This window comes from Lissotriton helveticus, chromosome 4_1 (assembly GCF_964261635.1).
Source record: "Lissotriton helveticus chromosome 4_1, aLisHel1.1, whole genome shotgun sequence".
Lineage (NCBI taxonomy): Eukaryota > Metazoa > Chordata > Amphibia > Caudata > Salamandridae > Lissotriton > Lissotriton helveticus.
In genome coordinates, this window is record NC_136063.1 from 1,534,507,192 (window position 1) to 1,534,526,661 (window position 19,470).

The 19,470-nt window shown below is 41.9% G+C and overlaps 1 protein-coding gene across 2 annotated transcripts in view; it reads right to left on the bottom strand.

Moving 5' to 3' along the window:
* PIEZO2 (piezo type mechanosensitive ion channel component 2) overlaps positions 1 to 19,470 on the bottom strand; it is a 1,179,452-nt gene that overhangs the window by 567,068 nt on the left and 592,914 nt on the right. For both annotated transcript variants that reach the window (XM_078688152.1, XM_078688151.1), the window contains exons 6-7: positions 15,548 to 15,758; positions 13,416 to 13,629 (exon numbers count right to left, since the gene is read on the bottom strand). In XM_078688152.1, coding sequence (XP_078544278.1) covers positions 13,416 to 13,629; positions 15,548 to 15,758 — 425 coding nt within the window. The remainder of the gene's footprint in view (positions 1 to 13,415; positions 13,630 to 15,547; positions 15,759 to 19,470) is intronic.

Here is a 19,470-nt window from a genome sequence, read left to right on the forward strand (position 1 = left end):
TTTTACACACGTTATAGTTAGGAAATAGCATTTACAAAACCTATGAAATTCACTGAAAAAACCATAGGTTTGACACCAGTTATAGTTAGCTGGAAATTTTACTCGCATAAAACCAATGAAATTCCCACGTTATAGTTAGTTGGGCTCACTATAACTTGCGCGTGCAATGCACTGCTGATGACGTCACATATTACATCACTCATGACATGGTCAGTGACATCAGTCATGACATCACTGATGACACTATCCAGTGAATGTGTGTCTTTTAAAAAAATAAATATGTGTTATATATGTATATGTAAAAGTTGATGGAAGAATAGATGTTTAAAAAAGTGATTACTTGGATGTTTAAAAAAAAAATTGACTGGTTAACTGGTTTATTAAGTGTATCTTAGTGAATACATATATTAGAGAGTAATGTTTAAATATATGTATTAGTGTTTCACTTTGTGTATAAGTGGTTGCATGGGTTGGTGAGTAGCTACATGTGTATGTATATGGGCTATTAGATGTTTTTGTTAGTATCAGTATGAGTGTTTGTATGGTTTGGTGGGGGTATAACTTAACACATAGATGCATGAATGACTGACTCTACTCTTTGTATGTGTTTTGAAGACAGCATATGTGCAGGACTGTATGGGTGGAAGAGTGTGTATATGTGTGAGTTAGTGAGTGAATGACTGTCTCACTAGTGTCTTTATCAGTAACTACATATGTTTTAATCTAATATATGTGAATATTGATGTATATAAGTGAGTATATGTGAGAGAAAGAGATTGTAAGAGTTCCTGTTTAGATAAGTATGTGTTTCTATAAGTGATTGTTTAAGAGAGTAAGTATGTGTAAGTTTCCATAGAAGTAAGGTGGTTGTGTGTGTATAGCTGTATATGCAAATAAATGGATGTTCAATAGTTTATTTGCATGTGTGAATATGTGTGAGAGTATTTTTTGGATGACTGTCGGTGTGTAACAGGATGTATAGGTGTATCACTACATATCATGAGTGAGTATATGTACCAGTGACTATATAGAACTGTTGATCAATGAGTGGATGTGTATATAGATGGTGGAATTATTGAATTGGTTGTTGTAACTGGTATGGGTATCTCCATCGTTTTGAAAATTTTAGTTTCTATTTTTTAATATGTGTTTCAAGGGTTACATTACAGTGAAAAGAGGTCTGTCACTCTGTCACAAGGATGGTGTCATCAGTGATGTCATGACTGATGTCACTGACCATGTCATGAGTGATGTAATATGTGACATCATCAGCAGTGCATTGCACGCGCAAGTTATAGTGAGTCCAACTAACTATAACGTGGGAATTTCATTGGTTTTATGCGAGTAAAATTTCCAGCTAACTATAACTGGTGTCAAACCTATGGTTTTTTCAGTGAATTTCATAGGTTTTGTAAATGCTATTTCCTAACTATAACGTGTGTAAAACCTATGTTTTTTTTCAGTGAATTTCATAGTTTTTTTTAAATGCTACTTCCTAACTATAACGTGTTTAAAACCTATGGTTTTTTCAGTGAATATATATATATATATATATAAAATTTCTATGGCAAAATGAAACCCCTCATTTTGTTCCTTTTCAAATTAAATGTATTAAGTGTTACCACTTTATTCCAATCAAGATGACTTCAGGTGTGCCATACTTTTGTCATAAGTAAGACTGTTAGCGTTCTAGTTGTTCTTTAGAACACTCTGGGACATTCTCTCATTGGGCTATAGTTGGGCTACATCTGGCTGATATTTGGGCTACATTTGGTTTTTTTTGTCTCTGGTGGCCATCTTTGGGCTACATTGGGCTACATTGGGCCATATTTAGGCTCTAACATATATATAGCCCAATATATATTTTTTCAAAGTTAATTTTCTCAACAACTACTGAACAGATTTACACCATTCAAAGAAAAGCGTAACCTGCGAGCCGGACTCTACCTTTCTACCAAATTTCTTATAAATCCATTCAGCCGTTCGAGCTGTAGCCGTGTCTAAACGTCCTATGGAAAATAACATGGGAAAACACGTTTTGGGACCCCCCTTTATCTAAGCCCCCACTTGACGAATCCTCCCCAAACTTTCAGGTAAGGAGCGGAGCGGAGCAGGCCATCTTCTTTGAGAAATTCGCAAAGATTCGTCCACCGGCGCCAAAGTTATTCTCAATAGAATGTTGCAGATTTCCTATGGAAACTAGGTCCTAACTACTGTCATTGGGCTATAGTTGGGCTACATCTGGCTGATATTTGGGCTACATTTGGGCTCTTTTGTCTCTGGTGGCCATCTTGGGAGACTGCATATCAGAATTTTTTTAATGAAATATAAGAGGATTTGAGAAGTCACTCAAAATGTGCCCTAATTTTTCTTTCTTCAGCACTAATCATAATTTCTATGGCAAAATTAACCCCCTCATTTTGTTCCTTTGCAAATTAAATGTTTTAAGTGTTAACACTTTATTCCAATCAAGATGACTTCAGGTGTGCCATACTTTTGTCATAAGTAAGACTGTTAGCGCTCTAGTTATTCTTTAGAACACTCTGGGACATTCTGTCATTGGGCTATAGTTGGGCTACATCTGGCTGATATTTGGGCTACATTTGGTTTTTTTTGTCTCTGGTGGCCATTTTGGGCTACGTTGGGCTACATTGGGCTACATTTGGGCTCTAACATATATACAGCCCAATGTAGCCCAATATATATTTTTTCAAAGTTAATTTTCTCAGCAACTACTGAACAGATTTACACCATTCAAAGAAAAGCGTAATCTGCGAGCCGGACTCTACCTTTCTACCAAATTTCTTATAAATCCATTCAGCCGTTCGAGCTGTAGCCGTGTCTAAACGTCCTATGGAAAATAACATGGGGAAAACACGTTTTGGGACCCCCTTTTAGCTCAGCCCCCACTTGACAAATCCCCCCCAAACTTTCAGGGAAGGAGCGGAGCAGAGCAGGCCATCTTCTTTGAGAAATTCGCAAAGATTCATCCACTGGCGCCAAAGTTATTCTCAATAGAATGTTGCGGATTTCCTATGGAAACTAGGTCCTAAGTATAACTACCTACTGGCGACCGCCAGTAGGTAATATATATATATACTTTCACTATATATACCCATATCTGCCATAATGAGGCATTATGGGACTTGTAGTAATTTATGGTGAATTTAAAAGGCAAAACTTTATGCAATTTATACATTTTCACAATAGGACATAATGTGAGTGACTTTGTTTCGATCATTACATTTTATATTCATGTAACTTTACTTGCATTCATTTAGTTGAATAAATCACTACAAGTCCCATAATGCCTCATTATGGCAGATATGGGTATATATAGTGAAAGTAAAGAGGGACTCACTGACCGTGAAAAAAGCCAGTCAGGCTGAAACGCGTTGGTCGAGTTGGTGTGTGGTATGAATAAATAATACCATAAGTAACCTAATCTGGAGTGCCGCGTCGTTTGTGGAATAATTAATGTTTATGGCCAGGATCCGGCCATAACGCGGAGCACCCGCTGTGGAGCGCTAAGCTGGCTAACCAAGGATCACTTTGTGAGGAATATATATATTTCTGCTGGTGCAGCTCGTTATTAATGAGGAGACAGAGGCACTGTTTTTTCTGTTTCATGGCCCGGCTGACAAACGCACTACCTGGTTGGAACGTAGTAAGGGGACCCGAGGGAAATCTGCCACTTTCTATCAAGGACTTCATTACAGAAACATCCCACATCTTTGCCAGCAGGATTTAGACACCTACAGTGCCTATCCATCAGTCTATCCCAGCAACACTTACCCGGTATTACAGCATTCTGGGAGCTGTAGTTTGTGTTCAGGCTGCAGCGGAGTTGCCATCACGTGACCATGGCCATGCGGACTACCGCCAATGGGAGAGACACTGGACAATTCAAAGGTGGGGTGGGAAGCATTTCCTTGTATTCAGCAGCATCTGACGAAGGCCGGCAGGCCGAAATGCATAATGCAGAGTTGATTCATTAAACAGATTTCCTGAAGTTTCCCCCGAGTGGCCTCTGCCTGTTCTTTTGAGTGGGACACTGTGGATATTTTCGCGCTGGCCAGAAGCGCGTGGGAGGCCCCGTTCTATCAAGAGGCTGGAGCATCTCTGGCACCCGCTGCTGGCGCAGCTTTGCTGTTTTTCGAGGTATCGAAAAGATTCCAGCCCACCAGGAAATGCACGTCGAGTGGCCTCCGCCTGTTCTTTTGAGTGGGACACTGTGGATATATATATATATATACATACATATACAGAAAGAAAACACATATAATAGAGAGTGCCTAAGAAGGGCACATATACCCTGCCACAACATCTGTCATGAACCAAAGATGGAACAGTGGCAAGCAGGCAACTAACCACATGGCCCCGTATAAAAGTAATAGAGGGGTTGGAAAGCACACACACCAGTAAACAAAGTAAGCAGACACAAAACAACACCACCGACTGAGCGGTTACGATCAGGCAGCCAAGAGACAGTTGAAAAGAAAAACAACAGGGGAGAAACAACTCCACTAGAGTAGAGAAATTAAGACTACTATGAAGGACTGTAAAAAGGTTCAAGATGAACAAGGCCAACACAGGGTGGCCTATTCAGAAAACTAGTCCCCATCGGAAAAGAAATAATAACAGATGGAGAAGAGACGTGGCTGAAGCAGTGGACCAGATGGAGAAAAAAGTTTGGAAAGACTAACACCACAAGTGAAGGTCCAAACCAAAGAATCAGTGTAAATAACTGAAGTAACAGATAGAGAAGCAGTGCCTACAGCCTAACAAGTGTGGAGGCCAGAAGCAAAAGTAATTCACCCAGACAACAAGCCATGAACCATCATGAGTGAGAAACCTGACGAATCAACATGTTTAGCTGCCTGACTGCCATCCTGGAGCAGCTGAGTAAGAGAGTCCAGGGTGTCATCAGGAACGGAGGGGATGAAGGGGACAAGAGGACGGAAGGGAGAAGGCACGAGACCGAGTCCCACAATACGTGAGAAAAATATCCCAGGACACATGCAGTATTAATGGACCGCAAAGCGGAACCGGTGGCAGAAAAGATATATAGACCAAGAGCATCTAGACTTTCAGACTCACAGTCTGGAGCATCATCAGGCAGGACGCTGATGTCGGGGGAGTCTGTGGCACCCTGGCCCACAAATCTGCGTGAAGTAGGCTGTTGGAAGAGGCAGATCAGTTCTCCATGAGCAAGACAGTGTCTCTGAGCTATAGACCTGTCAACGGAGGCCCTTTAAATGGGTTTAGCCCATGACCTCAACAGATTATCAAAGCTGACTTCACTGAAGGGGAACACAGGCTCAGACCCATCTGACTCTGATGAAGCACCACTATCAGGGATCAATGGACACCTACAGAAGGGAGCTGCAGCTCTGGAACCATAGCAACTCTCTACAGAAGCTTAGCAAAAGCAGAGCTAACCTCAGTAGCCTCACCAAGGTCAGACACCCAATGAAATTCTGGAGGAGGCTGAGTAGTGTCACTTATGCCATCGCAAACATCACCAAATACTTGGCTCCTGAGGAGAAAATAGCAGGGGGTTCCTCTGAAGTCGGAGGAAGATAGCATAAAAAGAACAGGTCTGCTGACGACGCTCTCGATGTTGACCGGTGTTGAAGAGGTGACACCTCAGCGTCTGGGAGGAGAGATATAGTAGCAGTGATTGGTGCCGTCAACAGTGATGTTGGCAGATCCAAAACTGGCATCACAGGTCGAAACTCCAAAGAGCTGTGCATTGGAACTGATAAGGATTCAATCACAGATTCAAAGGGCCTAGCTGACGCCGAGGGAGGTCCCGCCGGCCTGGTGTCAGTTAAGGCTTCTCTGGCCTCCTTGGGACCGAGACGCACACCAGAGAGAGCTGGAGAACCAGAAATAGCATGAAGGGAGAGCTAGTATTCCCTAATCTGATCCAGAGTCACCTTGTAGTATCAGTATGAGTGTTTGTATGGTTTGGTGGGGGTATAACTTAACACATAGATGCATGAATGACTGACTCTACTCTTTGTATGTGTTTTGAAGACAGCATATGTGCAGGACTGTATGGGTGGAAGAGTGTGTATATGTGTGAGTTAGTGAGTGAATGACTGTCTCACTAGTGTCTTTATCAGTAACTACATATGTTTTAATCTAATATATGTGAATATTGATGTATATAAGTGAGTATATGTGAGAGAAAGAGATTGTAAGAGTTCCTGTTTAGATAAGTATGTGTTTCTATAAGTGATTGTTTAAGAGAGTAAGTATGTGTAAGTTTCCATAGAAGTAAGGTGGTTGTGTGTGTATAGCTGTATATGCAAATAAATGGCTGTTCAATAGTTTATTTGCATGTGTGAATATGTGTGAGAGTATCTTTTGGATGACTGTCGGTGTGTAACAGGATGTATAGGTGTATCACTACATATCATGAGTGAGTATATGTACCAGTGACTATATAGAACTGTTGATCAATGAGTGGATGTGTATATAGATGGTGGAATTATTGAATTGGTTGTTGTAACTGGTATGGGTATCTCCATCGTTTTGAAAATTTTAGTTTCTATTTTTGAATATGTGTTTCAAGGGTTACATTACAGTGAAAAGAGGTCTGTCACTCTGTCACAAGGATGGTGTCATCAGTGATGTCATGACTGATGTCACTGACCATGTCATGAGTGATGTAATATGTGACGTCATCAGCAGTGCATTGCCCGCGCAAGTTATAGTGAGTCCAACTAACTATAACGTGGGAATTTCATTGGTTTTATGCGAGTAAAATTTCCAGCTAACTATAACTGGTGTCAAACCTATGGTTTTTTCAGTGAATTTCATAGGTTTTGTAAATGCTATTTCCTAACTATAACGTGTTTAAAACCTATGTTTTTTTTCAGTGAATTTCATAGTTTTTTTTAAATGCTACTTCCTAACTATAACGTGATTAAAACCTATGGTTTTTTCAGTGAATATATATATATATATATATATATATATAAAATTTCTATGGCAAAATGATTTTGTTCCTTTTCAAATTAAATGTATTAAGTTTTACCACTTTATTCCAATCAAGATGACTTCAGGTGTGCCATACTTTTGTCATAAGTAAGACTGTTAGCGTTCTGGTTGTTCTTTAGAACACTCTGGGACATTCTCTCATTGGGCTATAGTTGGGCTACATCTGGCTGATATTTGGGCTACATTTGTTTTTTTTTGTCTCTGGTGGCCATCTTTGGGCTACATTGGGCTACATTGGGCCATATTTAGGCTCTAACATATATATAGCCCAATGTAGCCCAATATATATTTTTTCAAAGTTAATTTTCTCAACAACTACTGAACAGATTTACACCATTCAAAGAAAAGCGTAACCTGCGAGCCGGACTCTACCTTTCTACCAAATTTCTTATAAATCCATTCAGCCGTTCGAGCTGTAGCCGTGTCTAAACGTCCTATGGAAAATAACATGGGAAAACACGTTTTGGGACCCCCCTTTATCTAAGCCCCCACTTGACGAATCCCCCCCAAACTTTCAGGTAAGGAGCGGAGCGGAGCAGGCCATCTTCTTTGAGAAATTCGCAAAGATTCGTCCACCGGCGCCAAAGTTATTCTCAATAGAATGTTGCAGATTTCCTATGGAAACTAGGTCCTAACTACTGTCATTGGGCTATAGTTGGGCTACATCTGGCTGATATTTGGGCTACATTTGGGCTCTTTTGTCTCTGGTGGCCATCTTGGGAGACTGCATATCAGAATTTTTTTAATGAAATATAAGAGGATTTGAGAAGTCACTCAAAATGTGCCCTAATTTTTCTTTCTTCAGCACTAATCATAATTTCTATGGCAAAATGAACCCCCTCATTTTGTTCCTTTGCAAATTAAATGTTTTAAGTGTTAACACTTTATTCCAATCAAGATGACTTCAGGTGTGCCATACTTTTGTCATGAATAAGACTGTTAGCGCTCTAGTTATTCTTTAGAACACTCTGGGACATTCTGTCATTGGGCTATAGTTGGGCTACATCTGGCTGATATTTGGGCTACATTTGTTTTTTTTTGTCTCTGGTGGCCATTTTGGGCTACATTGGGCTACATTGGGCTACATTTGGGCTCTAACATATATACAGCCCAATGTAGCCCAATATATATTTTTTCAAAGTTAATTTTCTCAGCAACTACTGAACAGATTTACACCATTCAAAGAAAAGCGTAATCTGCGAGCCGGACTCTACCTTTCTACCAAATTTCTTATAAATCCATTCAGCCGTTCGAGCTGTAGCCGTGTCTAAACGTCCTATGGAAAATAACATGGGGAAAACACGTTTTGGGACCCCCTTTTATCTCAGGCCCCACTTGACAAATCCCCCCCAAACTTTCAGGGAAGGAGCGGAGCAGAGCAGGCCATCTTCTTTGAGAAATTCGCAAAGATTCGTCCACTGGCGCCAAAGTTATTCTCAATAGAATGTTGCGGATTTCCTATGGAAACTAGGTCCTAAGTATAACTACCTACTGGCGACCGCCAGTAGGTAATATATATATATACTTTCACTATATATACCCACATCTGCCATAATGAGGCATTATGGGACTTGTAGTGATTTATGGTGAATTTAAAAGGCAAAACTTTATGCAATTTATACATTTTCACAATAGGACATAATGTGAGTGACTTTGTTTCGATCATTACATTTTATATTCATGTAACTTTACTTGCATTCATTTAGTTGAATAAATCACTACAAGTCCCATAATGCCTCATTATGGCAGATATGGGTATATATAGTGAAAGTAAAGAGGGACTCACTGACCGTGAAAAAAGCCAGTCAGGCTGAAACGCGTTGGTCGAGTTGGTGTGTGGTATGAATAAATAATACCATAAGTAACCTAATCTGGAGTGCCGCGTCGTTTGTGGAATAATTAATGTTTATGGCCAGGATCCGGCCATAACGCGGAGCACCCGCTGTGGAGCGCTAAGCTGGCTAACCAAGGATCACTTTGTGAGGAATATATATATTTCTGCTGGTGCAGCTCGTTATTAATGAGGAGACAGAGGCACTGTTTTTTCTGTTTCATGGCCCGGCTGACACACGCACTACCTGGTTGGAACGTAGTAAGGGGACCCGAGGGAAATCTGCCACTTTCTATCAAGGACTTCATTACAGAAACATCCCACATCTTTGCCAGCAGGATTTAGACAACTACAGTGCCTATCCATCAGTCTATCCCAGCAACACTTACCCGGTATTACAGCATTCTGGGAGCTGTAGTTTGTGTTCAGGCTGCAGCGGAGTTGCCATCACGTGACCATGGCCATGCGGACTACCGCCAATGGGAGAGACACTGGACAATTCAAAGGTGGGGTGGGAAGCATTTCCTTGTATTCAGCAGCATCTGACGAAGGCCGGCAGGCCGAAATGCATAATGCAGAGTTGATTCATTAAACAGATTTCCTGAAGTTTCCCCCGAGTGGCCTCCGCCTGTTCTTTTGAGTGGGACACTGTGGATATTTTCGCGCTGGCCAGAAGCGCGTGGGAGGCCCCGTTCTATCAAGAGGCTGGAGCATCTCTGGCACCCGCTGCTGGCGCAGCTTTGCTGTTTTTCGAGGTATCGAAAAGATTCCAGCCCACCAGGAAATGCACGTCGAGTGGCCTCCGCCTGTTCTTTTGAGTGGGACACTGTGGATATATATATATATATACATACATATACAGAAAGAAAACACATATAATAGAGAGTGCCTAAGAAGGGCACATATACCCTGCCACAACATCTGTCATGAACCAAAGATGGAACAGTGGCAAGCAGGCAACTAACCACATGGCCCCGTATAAAAGTAATAGAGGGGTTGGAAAGCACACACACCAGTAAACAAAGTAAGCAGACACAAAACAACACCACCGACTGAGCGGTTACGATCAGGCAGCCGAGAGACAGTTGAAAAGAAAAACAACAGGGGAGAAACAACTCCACTAGAGTAGAGAAATTAAGACTACTATGAAGGACTGTAAAAAGGTTCAAGATGAACAAGGCCAACACAGGGTGGCCTATTCAGAAAACTAGTCCCCATCGGAAAAGAAATAATAACAGATGGAGAAGAGACGTGGCTGAAACAGTGGACCAGATGGAGAAAAAAGTTTGGAAAGACTAACACCACAAGTGAAGGTCCAAACCAAAGAATCAGTGTAAATAACTGAAGTAACAGATAGAGAAGCAGTGCCTACAGCCTAACAAGTGTGGAGGCTAGAAGCAAAAGTAATTCACCCAGACAACAAGCCATGAACCATCATGAGTGAGAAACCTGACGAATCAACATGTTTAGCTGCCTGACTACCATCCTGGAGCAGCTGAGTAAGAGAGTCCAGGGTGTCATCAGGAACGGAGGGGATGAAGGGGACAAGAGGACGGAAGGGAGAAGGCACGAGACCGAATCCCACAATACGTGAGAAAAATATCCCAGGACACATGCAGTATTAATGGACCGCAAAGCGGAACCGGTGGCAGAAAAGATATATAGACCAAGAGCATCTAGACTTTCAGACTCACAGTCTGGAGCATCATCAGGCAGGACGCTGATGTCGGGGGAGTCTGTGGCACCCTGGCCCACAAATCTGCGTGAAGTAGGCTGTCGGAAGAGGCAGATCAGTTCTCCATGAGCAAGACAGTGTCTCTGAGCTATAGACCTGTCAACGGAGGCCCTTTAAATGGGTTTAGCCCATGACCTCAACAGATTATCAAAGCTGACTTCACTGAAGGGGAACACAGGCTTAGACCCATCTGACTCTGATGAAGCACCACTATCAGGGATCAATGGACACCTACAGAAGGGAGCTGCAGCTCTGGAACCATAGCAACTCTCTACAGAAGCTTAGCAAAAGCAGAGCTAACCTCAGTAGCCTCACCAAGGTCAGACACCCAATGAAATTCTGGAGGAGGCTGAGTAGTGTCACTTATGCCATCGCAAACATCACCAAATACTTGGCTCCTGAGGAGAAAATAGCAGGGGGTTCCTCTGAAGTCGGAGGAAGATAGCATAAAAAGAACAGGTCTGCTGACGACGCTCTCGATGTTGACCGGTGTTGAAGAGGTGACACCTCAGCGTCTGGGAGGAGAGATATAGTAGCAGTGATTGGTGCCGTCAACAGTGATGTTGGCAGATCCAAAACTGGCATCACAGGTCGAAACTCCAAAGAGCTGTGCATTGGAACTGATAAGGATTCAATCACAGATTCAAAGGGCCTAACTGACGCCGAGGGAGGTCCCGCCGGCCTGGTGTCAGTTAAGGCTTCTCTGGCCTCCTTGGGACCGAGACGCACACCAGAGAGAGCTGGAGAACCAGAAATAGCATGAAGGGAGAGCTAGTATTCCCTAATCTGATCCAGAGTCACCTTGGAACTGGGAAATACCGAGAAGCACAGGGCAGATTCTCACTCTGACTCCACAACCAGGAAGAGGAGGAATGTCAGAGACACTGCATGTACACTATAAAGTTGGGGAAGTACACAACTCTGGCCGCCTACGGCGTGAAGACGAAGGGCTTTGGGAGCTAGCTCTCGAGCAGTCCTCTGAGGGAGAAGAGGAGGGCGCCTGTTGAAGAACCATCGAACACCGAAACCGCTAACAGTGTCATGCAGCGCTCCTACAATGCCGAGGACCAAAGCTGAAGACATGATCCGCACCCTATGGAGTCACGGGGCATGCCCAGACACCACATGCAAATAGAATGAGCATGCTGGTTCACCAATATAGCTCACCGGACTCCGAAAAATTCAGAAAAAGGCACACTGTGTCGTTGACAAATATTGAGATAGGCTAAAAATGGCCAGAGGTACCGCTCTCTGGATCCACATGGAAACGCAGAAACGAAGAAACTGACATCGCTGTATCAAGGGAGGACTTCTATGGACTTTGTCGACATTGTATCCGGTGGACGATGTCAATACGGATCTGCTCAATGCTGAGGCGCAGAGGTATAACTGTAGAAAAGTTTCCCGATCCAGTCTGGCACCTGGGGATAATTCAAAGGTAAGGAATTTGTGGCTAGACATGTCTATCAGATCTGACAGACAGATGCAGACACACTCCCTAGGCAGTTCTTGTGGCACAGTCTAGTCAGGTGAGTTATGCACACCCTCTGTCTTCAGACTTCATTGACTCCTTAATCCCCAATTCGTTTTTCAGCTTCAACAAACAGTTTGGTCAAAGTATTCTACAAGTGTGAAATAGAAAGGCACAGGAAGTACATTTTATAACACTCATTTAAATTTGGTGATATCAATCGTCGATTTCACTGCTTTATGGTGGAACTTAGATTAAGAGATGATTGTCAATTACAATTCCAGAAAAGTGTTTTGCATTTGAGAAGGAAAAAATAAAAGAAAATAAATAATTGTTCTTGGAAGCAAAGGGTGTGGGAATAATTACAGAAGTCCTGATTCAAGGACATTTTGCAGTGAGTTCCTGTACGTTTGCAAATTCAGGAATGAGTCACAACTAAGTCAGAAGTAAAACACAAATGCTCACAGAATTTTTTTTTTAGAAAATGAACCCAGAGATATGGTTTCGTAAGTTTTTCTCATGTGCACAAGTGAGTAGTATAAAGTGACTTGGGGCCATATGTATCAAAAAGTTATTTTGCGATTCTATCGCGATTTTTTGCGAATCTCTATTTGAGAATCGCAAAATACTATGTATGTAGGATTTGCAATGAATTTTGCAAATCCTACATATTCGCAATTAAGGAATACCTCCCCATTCATTCCTATGGGCCTGGAGGCCCATAGGAATGACTGTCAAGACATTCTCAATTTGCGATTAGCAATTAGCGAATCGCAAATTCAGAATGCAATTTCAAGGGTGCAGGGGTGTCAAAAGGACACCCTGTTGCACCCCTGAAATAAGCATGGGTGCACATGTGGCGCACATACATGCCCTAAGGGCTTGTATGTGTTTCACACTGCACTTTGAAAAATGCAAAAAAGTGCATTTTTCAAAGAAATCGCAACTTACCACCAACTTGAAGTTGGTGGTAATTTGCGATTCCTTAGGGCCAAATTGCACTTTTTTGGTGCTTCTTACATTGCATTTAAGGAATCACAAAATTTGAAATTCCGTAAATGCAATCGCAAAATAAGGAATCGCAAATTTTGCGATTACTGATTTTGCCTTAATACATACCATTTGGCAAAATTGCATTTGCAAATGCCGAAATTCTGCGAATTTCGGCGTTTGCAAATGCAATTTTGCTTGATACATATGGCCCCAAGCACCTTAACGTATATTAGTCGCAAAAGTTCTTGAGTACAACAAGGTGAGACAAACAGACTGAGAAGAAATTGAGAAATATGCATCACTTTAAATCATAAATGAATTGTTTCAGCATTATAAATGTGATTAGGTCAAAAGGTCACAGAAAGTAAACATACCTGGCATAATAGTCATCCGGTGGAATAATTTCCTGAAAGAACTGCAACTGGTACAAATAAAGTCCAATCAAGTGCCCCGCACTGAATATAGCCATTAATACACATAGACAGCTGAATATCAGCGGATCAAATACTCGGCAACAGGACCACCATGTGCAGAGCCCCAAAAATACAAAGAAGTACACAGCCGAGGTTAAAGATGGCAACATCATACCTACAGAAAAAGATTGGAAATATAAGTGGAAATGACATGTTTAGAACATTTGAAGATCATATCCAAACTCATCGTATCATTGTCCATTTATTTGGTACATCCACCATTTTCTAGCCAACAAAATATTATATATATTTGTATACATTATTATATTAAAACATGTGTTTATAATAAACTCTTTTATCAGTATTTAGTCCTTTCGAATGTCTTCTTGTTCCACACAGGAAAACTGCCCCGGCCATACTGTCCCATTTTCGAATATCTGTCATAGCTTCTGCAATAATTCCCAGCTGCATTGTCCTCATGTAAGGGGCAGAAAAATTATTTTTTGCAACCGTCCTTTAGGTCATGAAAAATTGTGCCAAATTGGTAACTTTTTTTGGATGCCATTTCAGTATTAAAAAAAAGTGACTTTTGCAACAATTTACCTAAACATATTATTTTTTACCACCAAGAAATTTGCTCTGCAGATAATTCCGAGAGTAGTTAAAGGATCATTTAGAAATGTCCAAATCTGGTGTACACTGTGTTTTTGACTCATTGGACATTCCAAGTAAGGTGGTCATTTTGCCCCGATTCATGTTTTTTTTAGGCTGCTCAAATTCCTTCAAGTTTTATCCAAAGTTATTTGAACAGGGAAATGTGTCCCCGTTAAAAGTTTGGAAATGAGGAAACTGAAATAATGTGTTATTCCTCATTCCAACCTGTGGAACACAGAGTAGGGAGGGAAAATCACCACAAGGTACAATAAAGTAATTCCCCTGATAATCCCATGGTAATTGGGATTAGCCTTTATAGGTTCTCTTACTGTGCAATGCCTTACTCCAAAGAAAGGCTCTGCAAAAGCTAAACCTGCTGAGAAAAATTCTACAACAAATTGCCATTGGGCATAGAAAAGCTTTGCAAAAGGTAACCTTGTAGAAAGAAACTGTATATCATTTCCACTTTAACTGGGCGTGACTACATTCAAAGGGCCTCAGTTACAAGACCCCTAGCTTCACTTTTGCGCCGGCGGATCATCCCTTTTTCGACCTCAGCATATTTGCCAGGCCACGCAAAGTCATTTTACATGGCTTTTCATGGCCTTGTAAATATGTGCCCCTTTCACGCAGAACACTGCATGTAAAAGGCATTCCTTGGGTGTAGCTGTGGGTGTTCCCAAGCAACACCCATGGAATCTGAAGCATTCCCAGATTTATGAGTAATCGTAAACCTGGGAATGCGTCAGATTCTAACGTCACCCGAGGGGTGTCGTTAGGGAGGGACAACGAGGAGAATAATCCTTATTCTAACTCATTTTTTCCTCTTTCTATGTGTGCCGCATTCTGCAGCACACGTAGAAAGAGGAAAACACCTCTTGTGATTGTTTTTGTGCAGAAAGGTATCCCTGCACCAAAAACAATCACCCCTATTAACACAGACACCCTTGCACCAAGGCGCAAGTGTGCCTCAATTAGCGCATGACAGCCCATTGTGCACCAGCGGAGGGGAAAAGGACAGGAATGCGCCGCATCTCATAGATCCAACGCATTTATGCCCTTTTGTTTTGACGCAGAGCAGTGCAGCAAGATTCCTTGTGCCACCGCCCTGTGCCACAAACTCGTAAATGAGGCCCAAAATGTTCTTTGGTGAATACTATATTACAAGCAATGCAGGGAAAACTTTGGTCAGAAAACGTTGCAATCTTCAGAAAAGGTGAAAATCAAGAACTTTGCAAAACTCCAATGAGAGAAAAAACAAAACTTGCAAAGCCCTTCTTAATAGCACAGAATGGCATGCTACTTGAGACATCCATTTTTTCTAAACTCGAAGCAATCCAGTAACCTACTACTATAATGACCATACATCCAGTTTTCATGTGCAATCTAATCAAATGTTCCAGAATTACTGCAATATAAATCCGAACAAATTCACCAACCTGTTAAACCAAGTAAAATTGTTACTACTACTTTTCCAGCCGTAGTAATGATATTGCCAATGAGCTCTTTGATTTTAGAAGCTATTGAGGCGACCCTGCGAAGTAGTTTTAATTTTGTGCTCTCTTCATTCTCCTCTACATCCTCATCTCCAGCATCCAGGTCTTCTTCAAACATCATAATTTCATCCATTTCCATCTTTTCTGCCACTGCCTAAAACAGAAAAAGACCAGATTTGGAATTAGCTTTGGCTGAACCACGGAAGTGTCTAGTTTAACATTTTTAAACCATTATAAAAAAACATTTCAAACGATATTTCATTGCAAAAAAAAATAACTTTCTTGAGAGTTTGAAAACTACCCTTATGTGTTCATACTTGCCACACCAGCTGTACCAGTTATGTAGTTTAACAAAGGATTCTATGCTTATGGGGATATTGTTTTTGACACTATGCCCCCATAACAAGCAGTGCGTGGTTTTCAGTGGCAATCCGACTCTGCATGAATACATGAGCCATAAGGTGGATTTTACCACACCAGGTAATTCCTCAAATGTTGTGTTTGTTTACTTTTTGGGTCACAAATTTCACCTTCTCAGAGCAGGTAGAAGTCTTGAGTAGGAAAAGGTCAAGCGTTCTGGCAAACCATGCTGTAAACTGCCCAGAAATGCAAGGTCCTGCATGTCATTCCCCATTCGGGACCTCTTAGTTGTAATGGCGGGTAAATGTAAAAAGTGGCGTATTCCAGCTGCACTTTATCAGTTAAGATGTAATGAGATCCTAACTGGTTTCCACAATCCTAAAGCATGATGATACATCAGCCTATGTAACACCAGGTACAATGCAGACCATTAGAGGAAAATAAGTGAGCCTGGTACGTAATTTGAAGAAACAGGGATTAAAGGTGAGGGGGCTACTACAAATTAGAAAAGGAAAGAATACTATGTATAGATAATATTTCTCTGGCAAAAATTCCACTTGACCTGTTACAAATGATTACAAGTCGAAATTTGTTCTTCCTAATCTTACCCTGGAAATAACTTGGTCTAACTTTATGAGAGCTTCCAGGATGGAAAGTGCCATACAAAACATTTGTGACATATTTGCAAGTTTGTGGGTAGTGCATGCAGTTTGCTTGACCATCCCCTTGACATTCTTGCTTTCTCAACATTATCCTAAAACTTTACCTGGTGAATCAGGATGCACAATTAGTTTTTTCTGCACGTTTCAGGCCGCCACTTCCACCAAGGTTAATCCTGAAAATCACTGAAGATATTCTTAGGATCTTATACGCAGTTAGTATCTTTAGTACTATGTGGGCATCCTTTGTCTGAATCGCACCTAACCCTTTAGACTTCAAAGGGCCATATTCAGTATTTTCAAAGTATCAATGTTATTAATAATGGGATTCCTGGTTGGCGGCGATATGCACTCATGCCAGGCAGAAAACACCACTCTAGTCAGGATAAGCTAGATACACACTAAAAGATAACCTGTGCTCACCCTCTAGTAGCACAGAGCAGTCAGGCTTATCTAAAGAGGCAATGTGTAAAGTATTTGTGCAACATACACACACATACATGGAAACACACACACGCACACACACACAAAGTAACACAATGAATACACTCCAAAAGTACTTCACAAAGGTTTAAAAATATAGAGAATATGTATCTGAGTAAAACAAGATTGAAATGACAAAAGTTCAATCAGTAGAAGTTGAGATATGAATTTTTAAAGACTAAATGCAAAAACAGTACTCAGAGGTAACTAGCGGGCAAAAGGTTACTTAAGGTCATGAGGGACAGCTGCAAATCCAGAGTTGAGGCCGACCGCGATGGAGAGCAGCCCCGCTACAGGAGTAACGCAGGGCCCGCTGAGAAAGTACCTTGGATTGAGCAAAGCGTAGACACTAAGGGCATGATGCGTCGATCTTTTCAACACAGTCGGGTCTCTGCATCGTCATTGAGATTCGCTGAAGTGAAGGCGATGCATCGTCATCGAGTCGCAAAGAGCATTGTCGTCGGTCTGTGCAGGCTGTAGAACCGCTGTCGTCAAACAGCGTCGGCGTCGTAGGGCAATGAGTCAGTTCCTATTCGCACAGTGGTGACGATGCATTGGATTTGTTGAGAAATAGCTGAAAACCCCACTTCTGAGGCACCAAACTTGGAAAGGGCACCTCAGACAGGGGTAGGACTTACAGAAGGCTGAGTCCAGCAGCACCATCAGAATTGCAGGAAGTCTTTGATTCCCTGAGACTTCAGAAAACAGGAAGCAACCCAGCAAGCCTTTGGAGATCACTTGGAGGGAAGGCAGCATCCCGCACTCCTTCAGCAGAGACATGGACAAGCAGGAAGCATGGCAACACGCAGAAAAGCAGCCTTTCCAGGAAAACAGTCCAATTGAATCCTTTAAGAAACACAGCAGTGTTTCTGACAGGTGTTCAGTTCAAGATCCAGACGTGTCTGCTTTTAGGGAGTCAGAGACCCAGTACTTATACCTAAATGTGCCTTTGATGTAGGGGGTAACTTCAAAGCGGCTCTCTTAAGTGAACAAGGATCTCTTTCAACCCAGTCCAGTCTGCCAGGCTATCTATGGGGGGTGGGGAGGGGGGTAAATCAGTGCTTTGCATGTGGACAGGACACTAACTGTTGAAGTGTAAGTGTAACACTTCCAATTCCTCCCTGCCCTGGAAGACCCATCTGAAGGCAGATGAGTCCTCAGAATGCAGATAAGCCTCTCCTTCCTGTGTTTGTGGCTGTCCAACAAGGGAATAAACAAAGTGTAGCTGTCATCCAACCCAGACGTTTATTGGATACAGGCTGTCAGGCACAACGAGCAGGAGGTACAGAGAAATGTTCACTTTCTAAAAGTGGAATTTCTAAAACAGTACTGTCATGTCCACCTGCACCAATAATGAGGATTTATCATTACTATTCCAAAGATATGAAACATGAAAAAGCTACTCCGCTATGTTCAGAAATTACAGCTTAAAAGTGTATTACGAAATTTCCAATGCTGTCCTATGAGAGGGGTAGGCCTCACAGTAGTGAAAAATGACCTAGGCTGTTTGTCAATACTAGGACCTGCAAAACATAAAGGTACATGTCCTACCGTTTACTTACATAGCACCCTGTCCCTAGGGTTACTTAGGGCCTACATTCAGGAGGGTGGATGTGTACTGAAAGGGGAGCTTAAGGCTCGGCAAGTAGTTTTAAATGGCAAGTCAAAGTGGCAGTAAATTGCCCACAGAGGCACTGCAGTGGCAGGCCTGAGACAGGGTTGAAAGGTTATTTCTGTTGGTGGCACAATCAGGGCAGGAACCTGCTAGTGGCATTTGAAGTGAACACCCTGGATATATGGTATATCACTTTACATGGGATTTACCAGTACAACAAATAGGCCAATCAGGTATACAACATTGTCATCATGTTTAGGGGAGAAACGCATGCACTTTAGTGCTGGTAATCAGTGGTAAAGTGATCAGAGTCCTAAGGCCAACAAAACGAATCAGCAAAACGTGCATGCAAAAGGCAAAATGTCAAGGGAAGACCACCCTAAGGATGCCAGGTCTAACAAATGTCAACAAGATAATTCAGATAATTCTACATAGATAGCAAACACTATCTTCGCAAATACACTTTGTGAATAGTAATCAAAAACTGCTCTTGCCTTAAGCTGTGGGAAGCATCCAGTGACACTGATTGATTTTCCATGAACCTAAAATATAGCACAGTATCCCAAATAGAGCTCAGAGAGAGTGAATGGGCCAAATAATAATCATCTCCCAAATAGCAGCCAAGAGCCCAAGAGAACAAGGGAAAAGACCAAGACCAAAGTCTCAAAATGGAGGCAGCATAGAAGGCACCAAATAGGGAAAAGGCCAAAAAGGAGCCCCACCTACTGGAGCACAGAAGGATTTATAGC